The sequence below is a fragment of the Malania oleifera genome, chromosome 1 (genome assembly GCF_029873635.1).
Source record: "Malania oleifera isolate guangnan ecotype guangnan chromosome 1, ASM2987363v1, whole genome shotgun sequence".
NCBI lineage: Eukaryota > Viridiplantae > Streptophyta > Magnoliopsida > Santalales > Ximeniaceae > Malania > Malania oleifera.
In genome coordinates this window covers 13,125,459-13,146,859 of record NC_080417.1, presented here as the reverse complement: position 1 = coordinate 13,146,859, position 21,401 = coordinate 13,125,459, and the positions used below count along the sequence as shown (strand labels likewise).

Sequence of the window (21,401 nt, the reverse complement as noted above, 5' to 3'; positions counted from 1 at the left end):
TTTATGGGAGCTACGCCTAACTTACTGCAAATATGTTTATTCCTTCATTTATCATGTAGCATTATACCACTCTTCCACCGTAGGATTCTCATTTTGACAACTTCTACTTTTTGGATATGATGTTTATTAGTTTCACAACATTTTGATCCATATAGCATAGTTGGTCTTATAGTCGTCCTATACAACTCTTCTTTTAATTTTAAGGGTATTCTATGATCAACAACATGCTTGATGCACTTCTACATTTTACCCAACCTACTAAACTCCATGCATTACATCTTCTTAGATTTATTCTTTGCACATCATATTCAACGTATTGAAATCTATTGGTGCTATTATTTTCTTTACCACCAAGTTTAATATTTTCTCCGATATTCCTCTTGCTTCATGTATTACATCATCTTGGATTTCTCCTTTTGCTTGCATAATAGATCTAAGTTATTGAAATCTACTAGTGCTAGTAATTTCTTGACCACCAACTTTGATATTTTCTCCTTTATTCCTCCTATTATGACGGAAATTCCATGTCATATATTTTGTCTTATTTCTATTTACCTAAAACCTCAAGACTCAAAAGCTTCTCTCCATAATTTAAACTTAGATTAAACTCTCCCTAGTTTCATCAATCGAAACAATATCATCTATGAACAACATAAACCATGCAACCTCATTTTGCATTCTCCTAGTGAATTCATCCATCACTAGTGCAAAAAGATAAGGGTGCTGATAGACACCCATTGTGATTAGGAATTTCAATTTTCCTATACTCTCCACCTGTGGTCCTAATGCCTTGTCACTACTCCATTGTATATGTCCTTAATGACATCAATGTACCTACTGCATACACCCTCCTTTCCTAAAACCCACCACAAAACTTCCCTATGTACCCTATCATAAGCTTTCTCCAAGTTAATGACAACTATATGCAAGTCTATCTTCTTTTTCCAATAATCTTCTTAAAAGGTATATAACTTTTGTAGGCAATCTCCCAAACATAGAACCAAATTGAGTTTCTGAGACCCTCGTTTTCAAAATCTTTATTTAATTACCCTTTCCTCAATTTCATTTTATGACTCATAAGTTTAATTTCACGTTCGTTATTACAATTTTGAGTATTTCCTTTATTTTTGTATATAGGTATGAAAGTTCTTTTCTTCCATTCATTTGACATTTTCTTAGTTTTCATAATTGTGTTAAATAAATTAGCTAACCATATAATTCCATTATAACTTATCAACTAGGCATTTTCAAACTTCAATTGAGATGCCATTCGATCCTATGACTTGTCCACTTTTCATTTTTTTAATGCAAACTTAACATCTTTGAGTCAAATTTTGTGAACAAATCTCATAAATTTTTTTAGCGTTTCTTTCGCAGTTTTCAATTCTAAGTTTAAGCCTTCTACTTGGTTTTCATTAAATAGCTTATTGAAGTAACTTCACCTCTTTCTTTAATGTCTTCTTCCTTAACCAAGAGACTATCATCCTCATTTTTTTATACATTTTACATTACCTAAGTCTTTGCTTTTTCTTATTTTGACTCTAGCAAGTTTGAATATGTGTCTTTCCCCTTTTTTATTTTTTTTTTATTTTTTATTATCTAGTCTAGCATATAAATTATTATATGATAGATGTTTAACTTCACTAACGACCTTTTTTTTGCATCTTATCTTTGCCTTTTTATACTTTTCAAACTTTTCTCTGATGCCATGTTTTATACCAAACTCTTTTTTGTTTTTACAACTTTTTAGACATCTTGATCTCACTACCAACTTTCTTTTATTAGGTGAGAATTTTCCTTTAGATTCACCTAAAATCTCTTTTTATCTTTTCAATAGAGCTAACTATCTAACTCAGTTACTCCAGAGAGTTTGGGCCTACACTATCCCTTATCGTTCCAATAACCGTCTTTTATTATTTTATCTTTAAAATTTATTATATTTTCCCCTTTTAGGTTCCACCACCTAGTTCTTTTGCGTTGGTTCATGTTACCTTTTCTTTTCCATTTTTAAGTACAGATATCTATTACTAAAATTTTATATTGTGTTGTTGAGCTTTCACTTAGGATGACTTTACAATCCTTGCATGGTAAACAATTTACCCTTTTAGTTAAGAAAAAAATCTATTTGACTTTTATTTTGTCCATTTTTGAAGGCTATTAAGTGTTCTTCTATCTTCTTAAAGCAAGTATTCATTGTAATAAGATCATATGACATGGAAAAATCTAAAGATCATATCCTCAAACTCATTTTTATCTCCATGTACAAGCCTTCTTTGTATCCTCTCATAACCTTTGTTATCCTTTCCAATATGTCCATTGAAATAAGCTCTTGTGAATATTTTCTTAGTCCTTGATATCTCTTGTACCATGCTATCCATATCTTCCCAAAATTGCCATTTAAGATTTTTTGCTAAGCCTATTTATGGAGCATAAGCATTAATGACATTGATTACCTCTTGACATAAGGCCATCTTAATTTTTATGATTCTATCCCCTGTCCTCTACTCTTTTAATATCTACAATGCTACAGGTCATTGTCTACAAAAATTTCTACATTCTTATGTTTTTATTTTCTAGTGCACCTGACCTAAGTTTGAATCCTGATTTTCAATTTCTTTAGCTTCCCCACTTAGTTTCTTGAAGGCATATTATGTTAAATTTTCTTCTGAACATTGTGTCAAGTATCTCCATGCTTTTATTGGTAAGTGCCCCTATATTCCAATTTACTAGTGTAACCCTAGTCTCCTGAGTTGACTTCTTTATCTGCGCCACATCCAGAATGATGTAGGAACCTCACATATTTGACACCATACCTGGGTGTGGGCACAAGAAGTTGCTTTGAGGTGACAACCTATCCAACCCTCGTCCATTTTCTGCTACACCTAGGTGGTATGAGTGCAATGTGGCTTGTGTAGGGGACATTCCAACAAATAATGATTCATATCATAGAGATTTGTGAAGTTTTATGCTGATTGTCAGCTATTTAACCCAACTCAAAGATTTAGGACATTGAGTGTATGTTGAGTATTTTACAACAATATCCTTTACACACCATTTTATAATTTGGTTAAGGGTATGTTCAGTCCTTTTGGGTAGCTTCTCTCCATTTCTCTCCAATTTGGGGTTGAAAAAGTGGCCTTTTTTTCCTTTTTTCTCTCTCTACTTATGTGAACTAAATGATATAAGTGGAGAGAAATCTATTACTTTCCTCTGCTCTTCTCTGTGCTTCTTCCTTACCTAATGGAGTGTTAAAAATTCTAATCTTGTTTTCTCATTGAAACATAATGCACGTCTTTTCAACAGTTTTTGATGTGTGCATAACTGGTATGTTCATTCGCAAAATTCACCAATTAGTATTTGCCTTTAATATCTTTATTGTTTGTGTCATATTTATGTGAATTTTTTTCTGTCAATCTTTGTTAATTCTGTGATGCTAAATTTATGTGAACTGAGTGGTAAACACCTGGCTCCTTGATTTCATTTTTGATATTTTGCTATGAAATAATTGTTGAATTTTGGCATTATCCACACTTCCCCTTATCTTTTGAGCATCCCTCAGTATGTTACATTAACTCTGGACCATCAACATAACGAGATCTCAAGGGCCTCTTTTGTTCTTTTTTTGTTATCCTCTGCCTTGTATTTTACTTTAATTACCTTGATGTTATAGGTCTGGGGATTCAACAGGTCGAATCTGGACAATTGCTGATGTAACTTGTAGATCTAGTTCACAAAATGGCCCGTTAAATGTGCTGGTGCTGAAGCATGTTAAGGGTAGAACAAATGAGAAGAGTAAAGACGTGACAACACTTGATTGGAATGTGAGTCTTGTTAAATGTTCTAGATGCTGTTCTTGATGACAATTCTTAAATGACTTCTTGTTGCTGGACTGAAATTCCCTATCGATATGCATTGCTGCATTTTTTTGTTGAAAATAATTTTAACATGCAAAAGGTGTTACCTATTTCTTTGTTTACTGGGGCATGTTTAGAAATTCATTTGAAATAATTTTGACATGCAATTGGGCAACTTAAGGCTTTATATTGTAGAAAGTATATATTGTAAATTGCCAAGGAAAATAATAGTTATGTTTGAAAAACTAGGTCCTATGGACCACCTTGCACTGTCAGACCTCTTAGCCGCCAGGATTCTCCTGCTTTGTTGGAGCAACGATGATCAGAGGAGTTGCCAACTTGTCAGACGAAGATTCTTCCTTCTTCAGTTCAAACACACACACGACTGCCAAGGGAGAACATCGTCGTACATGACATGGAGCCCTTCTAATCTTGAATGAATTGTCTTCCTCCCATTGTTTTCCATCTTCGAGACAGCAAGCATGGTGAGCCTTTTCTCTCACCTTCTTCCTAAACATCATCGCTTGAAACTCCTCTTCATAGAAGCTTATTTCTCTCCTATTCTGAGTAGTCAAACCCTATTTTTTCCCCATCCACCAGAAATCCTTGTCAACCACCAAAACAAGTTGATCTCTGCCAGTGACAACATTTGCTGACCATCTCACCAAACACCAATTGACTCTTGGAAGTTTCTTATGGAAACTCTTTTCTGGTCATTAGAGTTCCATTCAACCACCTCTAACAACTGCAACAAATGTATACATAGCATTTGCCGATCATCTCATTGACCACCACTTCATGTCAATTAGTGAGACGTATTAGCAGCTGAAGAAAATCTTGAACTCCGACTACTGATAGGTTTCAGCAGGCAAAGACCCTTCACAACCTGAAATCTAAGACTGCTTTGGTTGGAAGAGATATTGTTTGAATGGGGGAGATCAATTGTTTCTTAGGTAAGAAGTGGTTCTCATTTGCGGATGGTGGGGAGTTTCTGAAAGTTTTGGGAAAGAATGGGAAATGGACCTTTCAAACCTTCTTGACAAGAGAGGAAAGGAGTCAGCTTTCAGGATAGTTACATATTTTCCTATTTAAAAAGATAGAGAATCCGTGAATTAAGTCTTTCAAAACATTGAACCACTTTATCATGCTTTAGATGAAAGCCAATAGCTTTGGTCGATTCTTATGTCTGGGAAAAGATTACAAACAAATGTGTAATATAAAGATTTGCATACCAGAAGGGAAGGAGGTAGGGGGATGATTGAGGTTTTTTGATATTGTTAAAGTTTTTAAGAAAACAAGCAAAATACAAGCTCTAACTCTTGGGAGGGGCTGAGAAGGTGTTGTCTGGACTATGGATCAACAAATGTAGGAGCAAGGGCAGCGTATATTGATCAGAATTTCTGCAAGAACATATGAGTCAGGAGTTCTGGTGATATTTCATATCAGAAGGCAAGAAGGAATTCTGGAAAAAAATCAGTAAAGAAGAAGGTATTCCAGTGTTGGAATGAAAATTATGAAAGGAAAGAATTCCCTTGTTTAATAAAGGGGGGGTTTAAGGAGAGATTTTGGAGACAATATCCAAATAGACATTAGTAAATAGCTGGAGCTTCCAATTGGGCTAGAAAAGACGGAGTAAACAATTGGGCCAGACAGTGTAAATCATATGTATCTAATTTTTCTAGGCCAAAATAGGGCTTCCCAAGCCCTTTTATGGAAAAGCTAATTACAGCCATGCCTTGAATACTGGGCTAGAGAACTTGGGTATAGAGGAGGCCCCGTTCAGAATTGCAAAATGGATTGGGAACAGTTGGGCATGACCCCTCTTGTTCTAGAGAAAGTTTTTTCTAGGATAGGAAGAAAGAGAACATGGGGACGTCTTCAATGCAATTGGAGGAATTACATTTAGGTGAAGAGGGATAAGGGGAACAGAGAGGTTGGGTAAAGTTCAAAGGAGCAAAACAAATTGTGCTCCAAGAAAGAAAGGCAGGGGTTTTGGTGGAAACACAGAGAACTCTCTCTCAGATGTCGAATAGATTGGTTGAAGTCTATGAATGCATGAAAATAAGATGATGGGGGCAGTCTCATGGATAAGAGGAAGGGTAAAGACGTTGCGGAATATGAGAGTTAGGACGAAGATAGTTTTGGTGAAGAGTCCTTATCATCATCTGAGTCCAAGGGTGAGGATTTGTTTATAGAAAAGCTAAGGAAGGACGAAGAAAAGAATGTTGTACTACAGAAAATTGTGTTGGTCTAGGTATGAGTAATCAGAATACAAACAATGTTAGGATTTCAGATGGTACTTTTCTTCCACAGCAACTACAGAATCCCAATCCTTAGATGAAGCCAATCACTTACCCTCTGTGATCAATTTTGAAGAGAAGCTGAACAATTTGGCAAACAATTCCAAGGGAACAAAATTAGGGAATGATGCTATTTCTGAAGATATGCCATTTAATTCTGTGTTTTCTTATTCTCACTTTGTACTAATAAATTGCCATAAGGAATCAGAGGGTGAAGGATATCTACAAATCGTTGACCTTTTAGTGGATGAGAGAAAACCAAGAGGCTCAAGAATTCCTTGACGATATGGGTCTTGGCTTGACAGCTCCTTCAGGTGATAGGCTTAAGAAAAGGATTTATAGGAGAGGGAAAAAGCTATAAGAACTTAAGAAGGGAGCTAGTTAGATTGGCTTCCTTGGTGAACTATGAGAAAGGGGGTAGTTTTCAAGGGTTGGTGCTGTCTCCAAATGAATATTTTGTCCTTGGAACATTAGAGGTTTGGGAGAATTAAACAAAAGGTGGGTGGTCAAGGATTTGGTGAACAAAATCAACCCTGATATTTAATTTCTTCAAGAGACAAAATTAGGTGAGATTGATTCCCTTGTATTTAGAAGTATTTGGGATAATTGATTCAAGGAGTGGGTTTTTTCTCATCCGTAGGAGCTTTGGGAGGTCAATTAGTGGCATGGGACACTATTTATCAACTTGCAAAGATAGCATTTCTATTTTTTTTTTCCTTGTTTGTCGTACTTGAGATTAGGCATGTCAAGGATTGGTGGTTTACCGTCGTTTATGGTCCTACTCAACACTCCAAGTAGGAGAATTTTGTCATAGAGATGGCTATTCTATATGAGCTTTGCAATCTGTGTTGGGTGGTGGGGTTGACTTCAATTTTATTAGAATCTCTATGGAGAAGTTCGAGGGCTCCAGGGTGACTAGTAGCATGATACTTTTTTACACTTTTATTAGGGTTGTGGTCTTGGGGATATTACTTTGAACAATGGTCGTTTCACTTGGGTGGCTTTTGGGGATAGACATGCCTCAATTCGCATAGGTAGATTTTTGTATTCTGACACGTGGGGGGATCTTTTCCCTAATATTGTTCAAGAGACTCTAGTTAGGCCCACTTCTGACCTCTGCCCGATTCTTTTGGAGTAGTGGGAAGAGCTCTAGATGAGCTTTTGGGGAGTGGATGTGGGTGTGATTGCCGCCAAACCGCTATAGAATAATTTCTCTTTCTATGCCCGTTTCACTTTATTGTTATTTGTTTGTGATTGTGTGGTATACTTTGATTAATTGTTTGCTCAAAGTTTTATTCCCAATTTACCATCTCTTTTAGGTGCCTCTGGGCCAAATGATTGTTTTGCAGATATTGTAGACAATTTTTGTGCGTATGTGGCTTTTAATAGTTTGCTTTTTGTTCTTGCTCCTTTACTTTGGCGGCCGGCTTGGACTTCATATATTCATACACACTTGAACAAATGGCAATTAAGAAACTTTATAATGCTGAATACAGTAAAAAAAAACTATTTAGATTCGTAGAAACCAATATAATGTTTATTACTTTTAACGTATTTTATAGGTAATAAGTGTGGGCTTCAAAAATTAATTTAATATGCATGCAAACTAACTTAGGATGAATAGAATAATATTTTCAGTCAAAGAGTGCTCACGGATTTGCTAGAGGAATTCATGTTGCTACAACAAAAAATGGCAAGCTTATATATGGCTCTTTCACATGCAAGGCTTCCTTTTGTAGGACTTTAACACACATGGAAAGTTTCTAACATATACAGGAAGACTTTAACCACTTTGCTGCATGCACTTGCTTTCATTTTAAGTTCATTAAGTGGGATGCTTTCCAATGCAATACATGCACAAATGATTGTGCCTTCCAATTCTTTGAGATTTTGAAAGTAACCACTTGAATTGCTCTGCACATATATCTGCGATTGATCTTCGGATGAGTATGCTTGCTCCTACCATGAAAAAGTAGATATTTTGTTAAAGTAATAGCTGACATGTTATCATAAAAAATCTTGGTGGGACTATTTGCATTTTTCTTGTAGTCTTTCCGTTGCCAACTGTTCTTTGAAGCCATCTACCTGTACCTTAAACTTGTACTTGATCTTTCACACTAATAAGCTTCTTTCGTTTAGGAAGAGGAGTGAGGTCGTGAGTATTATTTTTTCCCATTGTGGGAATTTCCTTGTGCATAACATGAATCCAATGATCTTGACGTACAACTTCAACATAAGTTAATGGATCACATGCTAATAAAGTAAAATTTACAATGTCTTCACGAGACTAATCTTTGTTGTTATTATCTGTTACGTAATTCTGCAAGCAAGCTGATAACTGAAGGTGATGTTGGATGACTGGGTCACTAGTTGAATGCTATCTGGATTTTCTATAATGTCCTTAAAAAATTTTTAATGGCTTTGATGGTGGTTTAGATTGTTTAGATGAGTCCCAAGTAGTTTGCGCATCAAAAGCAACATCCTGATGAACTCTTGCTGCACTGAAAATTGAATGGAGCGGTTTGTAGTCCTTTCTTTCATGACTGTAACCAATGCAGATACACCTTTCCGCCTAATCTTCTAAGATATGGAAAAAAAACAAGTAACATAAATAGGATTGCTGGAAACAATATACACAATTAGGGTTATCCACACCTTGGACCCCACAAAAATACAAGTTGCATCCGCTCCTTCAATTTGCAGATGAAATGTGGGCTCCACGCCAATAGTGTTTGGCAGCAAACGGGCCCCAGAAATCAGGAAAAGCAGCATGGAATTGTGTCCACATGTTTGACATGCGGACTTGGTGGGACCTACCAACAAAAAGAAAAAAGAAAGCATCAGAATGCCTTGAATTTAAGAACTCATTGGAAGTTGCCGCCTTTGCATGTCAATTGACATGCTGAAGATGTGACTCATGCATAACATAATTAATTCATGTAAAATTGAATTTTGGACATGACTCCTGCATTAAAATTCCCCCCCTCCCCCCAGACCACAAAGACAGTCACACGCAAACATCCTGCATGGGATTTAAGCAATGCATAATAAGTTTCCCAACTCCCCTCCCACCCCAACACAGATGCATGGACCTTCATGGCTTAATTAATTTATATTTTCTTAAAAAATAAAAAAATCATGGTTAGTGCATCTTACATGGAAAAGTTTAGAATTTCCCAATTCCCTTCTCTCACCACAGATACACTAACCTCATTTATTTTTTAGCTCCCAACTACCAACATACAACCACCTAATTAATATGTTCATAAATAACATCTTCCTTTACTTTATGTAATCCACTACCGGCCACTCCCAACTTCACCCGAACAATTCAATTACAATTACCTGATCTCTTTATTTTTCTCCCATATTTTCTTTCATCCATGTTCTTATTTAAATTATTTGAATTTTTTCTACTAGTTAAGGTAATTTTTAATTAGATGCTATTGTTATATAATTATATAATTATTAGTAACATACTATATATTATATATAGTTATAAAATATATGTATAATACATATTTATAATTATTATATATGAACAGTTTATTATTATTGTTATATTTACATGATAATTATTTGATAAATTATTACATTATTAATTTATTACTTACACTATAAATACGCTTAGCATTGCTAACTATCTTACATTGTGAATTCGCTTAGCATTGCTAACTATTGTTATTAAGCACTAACACTACTAGTCCACTAACCTGCTAACTTTCACTAACTTATTTTTCTCATTCTTATTTTTATTGATGTTACTAACTCACTATATATTATATGTGTGTGTGTGAACAGTTTATGTGTGTGTATATTATTACAGTGATATAATATATTATGTTAGAGGTCGCCTTTGCGTACGAAATGGTTGTTGGCGTCATTGCTGTTGTTGTGGTTCTCAGGGTTCCATGACTTCATTTGGCTCAGCTGCTGCATGCATTGTCATCTCACTTGTCTCCTCATCTCTGCCAACTGTTGGTATCCCATAATTAATTTCATAATGTTGTGCCACCTTAGCATAATCCCGTGTGATTCCTCCCATATGGTAAGGTCTCTCGATCCACTTGGATGTATAGATGATGACGGTTGGAAGAATTGAGAAAGCCATGTGTTAGAGTGGATTGATTCCATTTCAGTAACTACAGGACTATATGTAGGGGGTCCATAAGGTGTTGGCGTTTTCATGTATTCGTTATAAGACTCCCTTGCTTTTGAAGTAGCACTAGGACCTGCATAACCTGAATTACGAGCTGGTTGGATGGACATGAAATCAAAAGTAGATCTATATGGTGGAGATGTGAAGAACTGAGTGAACGGTGAGGTGGCATATGCAACTATGGATGGACCACCATCATCATCAACACCATCATTGTTGTCATCATTGTTGTTGTCATATTGCACTTGAACATGTGATGTAGTCCTTCTTTGATGCCTATCTAGAGGAGGTTTGAAAGGCTTTATAGTAGAATCAACAGTGCAAGTAGCTAGAGCCTTGATGTTAAGTCATGTTAAGGAAAATTATTTCATGGAACCTAAGGGTTCTCAACAAAAAATCTAGGAGGGAGTGAAATCAAGTCCTTTCTTAAGGATTGGAGGGGTGATGTGGTGTGCTTGCAAGAAACTAAGGTGGAGATGATGGAGTAGATCAATGACCTTTGGGGCTGAGATGCCTTTGATTGGATATCCCTTGGAGCAATAGGTAACTCAAGGGGTATGCTAGTTTTGTGGAAGCCTAGTGTTGTGGAATTGTTGGACCACTCCATAAACTCCTTCTCAGTCTCTTGTTTGTTCAATAGCACGAAGGGTAACTTTTAGTGGCTTTTCATAGGAGTGTATGGCTTAGGTGAAGGACCCCTTGGGCCTCTTTTTGGAGTAAGCTTTTTGAGATTAGGAGTAGATGGGATGCTCCTTGGATTATTGGAGGCGAGCTCAATATGATTGTGTATTTGCATGAAAGAAAAGAGGGGCAGCCTTGAGACTAGTAACATGAGAGAATTCCTTGACTTTATCAAATGTGAATGCCCTTAAGGATCTACCTATCATTGGTCGCAACTTCACTTGGTCCTACTTTAGGGAGTCGCCTTCCTTTTTAAGGATTGGTATATTCCTAATTTCAATTGAATTGGAACTTTATTTTCCTCACATGATTCAAAGTCTACTTCCTAGTCCTTTCTCAGATCATTTCCTCATCTCCCTTGATTGGGGGGGTAGTTAAGTGGGGGTTGGTGGTTTTCTATTTTGGTCGTAGGGAAGGCTAGTTTTGTGCTTGTCTCAAAGTTGATGAGAAAAGCTAAAAATATGGGACATAAACACCCTTGGGGATGTCCAAGCGAAGAAGATTGTTATCCTTAATGGCATAAAAGAGATTGATCAACAAGAATTAATCCAGGGTTTTGATGATAAACAGAGAGCCAAAAGAGCTATGCTTAAGAAGGAATTGAATGAGGTTATTAATCTAGAAGAGATATATTGGAGGCAGAAATCCAGAGCTTAGGACCGTAATACAAAATTCTTTCCTCGGACAGCCAATGCTGACCGTAGAAGTAACACCTCAAGTATTGAAATTGGGGAAATCATCTTAACTAGGGAGAGGATTTCAGGAAAGGTGTTTTTGATTTTTTTAAAGACCTTTACAGTGAACTTGAGGCTTGGAGACCTACAGTGGATGGCATCAATTTAAAATCTCTCAATTCTTCTGGTATAGGGTGGCTTGAGAGACCTTTTGAAGAAGTAGAAGCCCTCCAAGCTCTTAAATTGCAATGGGGATAAAGGGCCTGGATTGGATGGTTTCTCCTTGGCTTTCTTTCAGGCTAGATGAGCCTCCTCAAACATGACTTGTTAAAAATGTTCAAACTTGTTCGAGGAGTTTAATAGATCAGGAAAATTTGTCAGTTGCATAAATCCAACCTTTGTCACTCTTGTTCCAACAAAAGTTGGGGCTGCTAACGTTAAGGATTTTTGCCTCATTAGCTTAGTGGGAAACATTTATAAAATCATTGCCAAAGTACTAGCTGAGAGGTTGAAAAAAGCAATACCAGAAGTCATTGGTCAGTATCAACATGCTTTTGTGGCTGGATGACAGATAATGGATGCTACCCTTATTGCTAATGAAGTGGTGGATGCCTATTTGAAGGAGGGAAAAAGGGGAATAGTGTGCAAACTAGATGAGAAAGATTTTGATCATGTCAACTGGAACTTCCTTCTCTATCTCCTCAGGAGGCTTTGGGGAGCTACAGTGTAGTTGGATTGCTCAATGCATCAAAACCTCAAGCTTCTTAGTGCTTCTAAGTGACTGCCCTTTTGATTTCTTTCGCTCTTCAAGAGGCTCCAGACAAGGAGATCCCTTGTCCCCTTTTCTGTTTGTTTGGTTATGAAGGTGCTTAGCCGCATGTTGATGAAAGCTACTGAAAGGTTGGGGGGGGGGGGGATCTTTAGAGATCTCAAGGTGGGAAGAATGGAAGGCTTACAAAAGTTTTTCATCTTATCTTCGCAGATGATATTTATTATTTCTTGTGAAGATGAACCCCAACATATCCTCAACCTCCGATGCATTTTATTAGGGTTTGAGGTTGTCGCAGGCCTAAAAGTGAACCTTGGTAAAAGTGAGCTTATTCTAGTTGGGGAGAACACCCAAGCGCCCGCGCCGGGGGGGGGGGGGGGGATCTTCCTTACTGGTCTTTTGGGTTGCAAGATGGGAACCTTTCCCATTAATTACCTCAGTCTCCCCCTTGAGGCCAAATTCTAAGATAAAGGAGTTTGGGACCCTATTATTGAAAAGTTTGAGGGGAGATTGGGAGGATGGAAAAGAATTCTCATCAAAAGGAGGTAGATTCACTTTTATCAGAGGCACTTTGACGAATCTTCCAACTTACTTCATGACTCTCCTTCCCTTACTGGCTAGGAGATTGGAGGGAATTTAGAGAAGATTTCTTTTGGGAAGCTTAGGGGAGGAGTTTAAATATCGCCTTGTTAGATGGGGAGTGGTCAAACAACCCTTTTGTTTGGGAGGTTAGGGTTGAAATCCCTCCTCACTTTCAATAAAGCCCTTCTTGGGAAAACTACGGAGGTTCATGAAGGAGAAAGATTACCTTTGGTGGGATATTATTGTTTCTAAATATGGGCTTGAGCATGATGATTGAACAACTCACGGTAGAAGAGGTCCCTATGGAGTGAGAGTATGGAAATTCATCATGAAAGGATGGGATCATTTTTTCCAATTTGTCTCATTTCAAGTGGGGAATGGGGCCAATGTTTATTTTTGGCATGGTCAATGGCGTGAGAACCGTAATCTTAGAGCTGCATTTCCTTCCATCTACAGCTTGGTTTGTGATAGAAATGCCCATATCAGTCATCATCTCCAAATCACTGATCAGTGAATTTTCTGGGACATTCCTTTTACAAGGAATGTGGCACATTGGGAATTTCACACACTTTCTGACATCTACAGATTTCTCTTCAAATTCTGTCACCAAAAAAATCCCCAACGAGCCAAAATGGGCTTTGGACAAAAATGGCGTTTTCACTGTTAAATTTTTATATAAGAATCTCTCATGAATGGGAACAAATTGCAATGACTCCCTTTGGATTCACATAAGGGCTTATAGTCACGAGTCAGTGTTTTCTATGCATGGTTGATGCAGAATCAGCCAACCACTGTTCTCCTCTAGACAAGAAACTTGTGGAATTTGGCTCTTTCCTTGGCTAGGCAGTCAGAGCCACAAAGGAGAAGCGAAAGGCTTTGAAATTCATCCCTCTCCATATTTTGGTGTGCTTGGAAAGAAAGAAATAAGAGAGCCTTCAAGGATTCATCTAATTCGCTTCATACTTGCAAAAAGACCAATGAATTGTTGTTGTTTCTAGCTGGCTTAGTGGGAAATTTCTAATGATCATTTTGTAATCCTTGATGTTTGCAACACTCTTCAGAGTGTTTGATGTTTTGTATCGCAAGTTGGCATCCCCTTGATTCTTGCTAATACATTTTCATTTTTGCTGAAAAAAAAATCCTTCAGTTCATTGATGCATAACATTTCGATATGATCCACATTATCATTAGTTATAACAGTTGCAGGGTGCCTTGCCAATCCATGTATGCTTTTGAAATTTGACATCTAAGAAAAATTAATAGTTGTATAAATATGCATGTTATTAATTATTGGAATTAAAAATAGTAAATAAATTACTAGTCCCTCCTCAGTGAGGTATGTAGCAACTCTTTAGAGTGCTTGATGTTTTGTACTGTGAGTTGGCATCCCCTTGATGCTTGCTAATATTTTTGCTTTTTTTGCTGATAAAAAAAAAAATCCTTCAGTCCATCGATGCATAACATTTTGATATGATCCACATTATCATTAGTTATAACAGTTGCAGGATGCCTTGCCAATCCATGTATGCTTTTGCAATTTGACATCTAAGAAAAATTAATAGTTACATAAATATTCATGTTATTAATTCTTAGAATTAAAAATAGTAAATAAATTAGTAGTCCCTCAGTGAGGTATGTAGCAATTATGTGGTTATGTCCGTCCAACATATCTAGCCACAGCCTATGATACACTGCCCAATCTATGCTAGTATAGTGTTGTAGGTCAATGTCATGGAGATCCCGTAAGATGTCAATGTCTGTTGGGATGTATTGGTTCATCTCGAATTATCTCAGTACGCGATTAGGTCAATGAAAGTAACATAAACTCATCATCGGGCTTAACCTATTGCTAGATTGCATCTCCCAGCACTTGCACACAATAGTCGGGAAGCCTGTTTAGTAATTCTTTTGTGTACAGTTGCCAAACAAACTGCAAATATAAGGTGAAAATAATTTGATTATTAGAATATGCATAGAATATACCTAGTAAAATTGTTGTTGACCTTGAAGTGGAGGAGATGTTAACTTCTTCATTTTTCAATAGATCTAGATGGTATCTATACCAAGACAAAACATGTGTTGGCATGTGTGTGATGGAGAGAGCAACTCTTTCACCTGCTTTACAGCATGCAATTCAATCTTTTAATTCTTTATATTGATAGTATTTGATTGTCTAAATATCATAATAATGAATAATTATTATGTTTTCCATACCGCATGACTGGTGGTACAATCAACATTATTAAGGCATCAAGGTGCAAGATGGGGACATCTATTTTTATGCCCAAGCTTGCAGTAGTACAAGTGGGCAGATAATCTCCTTTACACCTCGCTCATATGCTCAGCACATCTCCATATACAGCCATGCTAAGGCAACTAAACCCCAAATATATGTTCGAATTTGAGTAATATTCATAAAAATGGCACATACATCAAATTCACCATATTGGATGATTTGTTTGTCAGTAGGAAATCTCTTATCAACTGCAAAATGTATACTTGAACCCATTGAGTCAAATAAATGCTGTCATTATAGCCTTTTATTGCTCTAACTTGCCTAGCTAGCCAACCAAGGTTCAATTAGCAACCACATAGTATATGATGTGGGTGGATCAACCCCAAGAAATTCAACAAGTAAGCTTTCCTAGTCGAGGTTTGTGCTACCAACTAGAGGACAACCATCTATTGGCAGGCCAAATCGCAAATTCACATCTTGCAAGGTAATCGTCACCTCCTTGTTAGGTAGATGGAACGTGTCTTCGGTCCCCAGCGCTCAACAAAAGCAGTGATAAGATGCTAGTCTAACTAATTAAACCCCACTTTGCCACTCCAAAGAACCCCGGTTGTTGGAGTGGTATGACACATGGGTGTAATGGCATTTCACATAGAAACATAGCATCTCGTCTATGACATGTAAGTGGAGATCCATCCTGTGTTTATCAAACATCTGTAGATTGATGCATGCATTGTCCATGAAGGGCTCTATGATCCTAAGGTCTTGGGTCCATGATTGTAATATCTTGTTATGTACATGATAATAAAAAAATATGAATAAATTATTATCGCCAATAAGAATACGAATGAGAATAATAAGTTAGTGAAAGTTGGCTAGTTCGCAGGTTAGCAACATCAGTGGTTAATAACAATAGTTAACAGCAATTATTGAGTTAGTAGTGTCATTAAACAATGTTTACATGTATATATATATATGTGTGTGTGTGTGTGTGTGTGTGTGTGTATGTTTGTTTATATGTATGTATATAATAAAAAAATTGTTCTAAACATGTGATTATATATATATATATATATATGTATGTATGTATGTATTTATACATATATAAATATAGTAATAACCGTGTGAATATGTAATATGTACATGTATATAATACAGATGGATTCTATAACATAATATACTGTATCACTCTAATAATATATATACACACACAAACAAATTGTTCACACATGCACACACACATATCATATATAGTGAGTTAGTATCATCAATAAGAATTAGAATAAAAATAATAAGTTAGTGAAGGTTAGCGGATTAGTGTGTTAGCAAAATTAGTGCTTAATAACAATAGTTAGCAGTGCAAGTTAGTAGTTTGAGTAATAATATATACATATATGTATGTATGTATGTATGTATATTATCTTTATCATTATTATTATAATTTATCTAATAATTATTATGTAATAATAAAAATAATAATAAATGCTCATATATAACAGTTATAAATATGAATTAAATATGTCTAATACATATATATTATAATTATATATAATATATAGTATGTTACTAATAATTATATAACAGTAGCCTTTAATTAAAAAATTACCTTAGCTAGTAGAAAAAATTAAAATAATTTAAAAAGATAGTGGATGAAAGAAAATCTAGGAGAAAGATAAAGAGATCGGGTAATTGTAATTGAGTTATGGTGAAGTAGGGAGTGGCCAACATTGGGATTATATTAAGAAAGTGGAGAAAGATGCTTTTTAGTTTTTACTAACATATTAGTTAGCTGGTTGGATGTTGGTAGTTGGGAGTTAAAAATAAATGAGGCTGTTTTGTGTGTGTGTGTGGTGAGTGGGGGGAGTTGGGAAAATATTAACTTTCCATGCAAGGTGAACTTATCATGATTTTTTTTTTTAAAGAAAACAAGAAATTAATTAATCCATGCAGCTTCGTGCGTGTGTGTTGGGGGGAAGTACAGAAATTTATTATGTTAATTAAATCCCATGCGGATCCATTTGCGTGTGACTGTCTTTGGGGTGGGGGTGGGGGTGGGGGGGGGGGGATGCATAAGTCATGTCCCAAATTCAATTTTACATGAATTAATTATGACATGTATGAGCCATGTCTTCAGCATGTCAGTTGATATGTAATGACAACACCTTCCAATGAGTTTTAAATTCAATGCACTCTGATGTTTTTTTTTTTTTTTTAAGGTCCCACCACGTGTGCATGTTGAACATATAGACAATGTTTTGTTGCTTTTCTTGATTTGTGGGACTCACTCCCTTAAAGTTGTAGATAATCCCAATTTTGCATATTGTTTCCAGCAAATCCTCTTTATGTTATTTGTTTTTCTTAGAACCCTATTTTAGTCGAGAACTTTCAGATGAGTCCCAAGTAGCTTGCTTATCAAAGTTGTCATCTTGATGAACTCTCACTGCCCTGAAAATTAGATGGAGCAGCTTGTAGCCCTTTGTTTCATGGCTGTAACCAATGAAAATACACCTTTCCGCCTAATCTTCAAGTATCATTAGCATGATTTCTGACACATGAGTGTAGATAGTGCATCCAAACACCTTAAGGTGTCCAATATTTGGCACCTAGGCTTCTTGCGATATGTTCCCATAATTGCTTCTCATAGGGTGCTTGTTTAAAACATAAACAATAATAAGCAAATGATTTCTACTCAAAAACACATTCTTTGAATGCATCATAGATCGAGCCATATCCATCACTGCTTTATTTTTAATCTTTGCCATCCCATTTTGTTGTGGGGTCTATCCGGTTAATGTTTGAATCCATGCTTCATCTATAGATCGTCACAAATAGTATATTCAGTGTTCCTATTGTTTTTAAAAATTTTAACTTTGTTCCTGTTTTGTTTCTCCACATAAAATTTTATTTCTTGCTTTAGGTTTATGTGAAAAATAAATATATGCCTTTCAGCTGTAATCATCAATAAAACTAACAAAATAGTTGCAACCTCATTGGGAACCTCCGTTAAACACAGATTTTAATGAATTAATTCCAATGGCTTCTTAGCTCCTCGAGAATTCCATTTAGGAAAATAATATTTGTGTTTCTTGCCCAAAATAGAAAAGGCTTGCTAAAATTCTCTTGAATAAACAATAAATGGCAAAATAAAACTAAGTTTTTTAGGACAAAAAATTTCGGACTACGAAAATTCAAGTGTCTAAAGTGCATATGTGAAACCGTTTATTATAAGAAATAATAGAAACTAAAGTGAGATAAATTTCCAACTAGCGATTTAGAGCCATATTTACCTTTGCTGTTAATCATCCTGACCAGTGTTTTAAAAGCTCAATTGAGGCTCGCCTCAAGGCAAGGCATGCTTAAAACGCCTTGAGGCTAAATCTAAAATACCAAATTCCAAAAAGGCTAACGCATTACATGCTGAGACTTAATCATTTTAACAAAAAGAATGCCTTTTGTGCCTTTTTAGTTGGGCCTTACTCATTTTGAGTTTGTGATTCTCAAGTTTGAATTTTCGAAAATTTTAACTACATGTTTGTATAAAAGGAATGTCATAATATGAGTATATTTCTAAAACTCTTGAACCTCAACCTTTCCAAAATAATTGAGTTATATCCTACATCATGAAAATAGTTTGAACTTTGTAATGGTATAACTATCTCTTGTCATGATTTATGTTATGTATCCAAGTTTGCAATTTTTTAATGGCCAACCAGTATTTTTGCCAAGTGTTGGAAATATAATAGAACGAAAAATATTTACTAATAACATTTAGTTTAAATAAAAATGTAGATACCTATCAAAAGCTAAGGCGTGGAAGGACCACTGTCTTTAAAGCCGATTTTACGCCAACGGAGAACAATTTTCGGTGCTTATAGTTACTGCATGCACGACCTCCAGGATTACTCAGCTGGTTCGGTTTTGTGTTCACTCACAAACATCAAAGTTATAGGAGATGCAGTGTCATTTAGTTACCCAACTGAATATAAATCCCCAGAAAGAATGGAAGATAAGAGTTGTTTTGAAGAAGAAAAACATATCTTAAAATGACGATGGATCACAGTTTATATGGATAAAATCAATTATAACTTACAAGATCATAAATACTTAACGTTAAAGTAGTAGACTAGTAGCTGATATTTTAAAAAACGCTCAAATTAACATATTAAATTTAACGTATACTTAATTAAAATAAAACCGATGACTATTATATAACATTTATTATATATATATATATATATTTTAATTTGAAACATCCAACATAAATATCAACACAAAGTACATCTTGTTTTTTCCTTTTTACATTATATTTGTGATTTTCTTAATTTTCACTTTATTTTAAATATATATAATTTATTTAACATATTTTTATCTTAAAAACAAATTCTTAAAAGGCTTACGCCCCAACTCCTTAAGGCTTATGCCTCGCCTTTTAAGGGTTAAAACGCCTCGCCCCTTACGCCTTCGCCTTTTAAAACATTGATCGTGACCATCCCTTATATTAGGAACTCCATTATAGATGTGTACGTCAACAAATTATGATGAAGACCTTGAATATAAAATGCGTTCAAAATAATTATTTGAGATCCACTCTACAAGCATATTGAGGTTCTTCTCTTACCCAAGATCAGCACTATTGTATCATCTTCAAATTTCACTTTTGACGTGAAATTAATTCATCCAACTCAAAAAATAGAACATTATTTCTGCATGTGATTGCTGCAATCAGTATCAAGAATCCATGGATTCTGATGATCTTCATCTATTTCTTAGCAATGTCAACTGTAAAGTATTTGATTTTCATCATTATTTTTTGCAACCATTGTGTGATGTACCATGTAATTATTCTTACTTTACCACCACTCAGATTTTTAGTCATTATATTCTTATAATGTGGCGCTGAACCTGAGATTTATCTTAGTTCTGGGTAGTATCACTGCTGTGTCCTCTTCCCATACTTAATTATCTTTTTCCCCTCTATTATTTAATCACTAATGTATTTGGGATGATCCCGATTGCTTGTGAAATTCATCATTCTTGCATTTTATATTTAACTGACTGAAGAGCCTCTTCTACATTGCATGTGATTTTCATCCAACATGACATTTTATGAAACCAACAATTCTTCTGGTATTATCACATTCAAATCTGTTCACTCTTAAATTGCATTTGCAATATAGTGATATTGTACTGTAAGAGCGTGAAAGGTTTTCTTGATAATCTATCTTTTATCTTCTCTATCTTAGCTCTCATCTAATTGACAATAGCTAATGTTCACGAAAAATGACCATAAATTATTTCTAATTTCTCCATTATGACCATTGTAGGATTTGCAACCACACACACACACACATATATATATATATATTATATTTCTTTACATGACTTAAACAATGGATCGACAGCCTACAAAAGTATAACACTGAGCTTTTATATTTTTCTGCCTGCAGCACTCAATGCTGTTTTCATAGCCAGTGCCAGACTTGTTCCATCTGGCGACTCTTTGTAACCCTAATCTACATCTCTGATATCTTGGAGTTAAAAAAAAAACTTGCATCTTTATTGTCCTATTTTTCAAATTTCTTTTTTCCAATGAAATTTTGTGAATGTAGAATGTAGATTGAATATATCCTATCCTGATTGATAGGCTTTGATACCATATGCATGATTCAAAATTTATTTTATATATATATTTGTATGCCAAACACAAAAAAGAAAAAGAAAAGGAAAAAGAAACAAAGTTGGGATGTGTACAACAACAACAACAACAACAAAAAGAATCCTTAAGTCCCACTAGGTGGGGTCTGCTACATGAATCCTTTTCTGCCAACTTACCCAATCTAGAGCATTTTTTTCTATTAAATTAAGGGCTATTAAATCCTTCCTCACTACCTCATTCCAAGTCATTTTAGGTCTACTCCCACCCCTTTCATGCCAAAACCATAAACTAACTCACTCCTCTTCATAGGTGCTCTACTAGGCCTATGGTTCAAATGCACAAACCATCTAAGTCGCCCCTCCCTTTTCTTGTTTATAATAGGTGCTATGCCTAAATTATTGCTTATATGTTCATTTCTTACTTTATCTTTTAAAGTTAAACCATTCATCCACCTTAACATACGCATCTCAACAACTTTCATTTTCTATGCATG

At 35.5% G+C, this 21,401-nt stretch overlaps 1 protein-coding gene across 2 annotated transcripts in view; it reads left to right on the top strand.

Moving 5' to 3' along the window:
- Positions 1-21,401, top strand: part of LOC131160816 (WD40 repeat-containing protein HOS15) — a 56,549-nt gene that overhangs the window by 10,878 nt on the left and 24,270 nt on the right. For both annotated transcript variants that reach the window (XM_058116706.1, XM_058116701.1), the window contains exon 6: positions 3,671-3,821. In XM_058116706.1, coding sequence (XP_057972689.1) covers positions 3,671-3,821 — 151 coding nt within the window. The remainder of the gene's footprint in view (positions 1-3,670; positions 3,822-21,401) is intronic.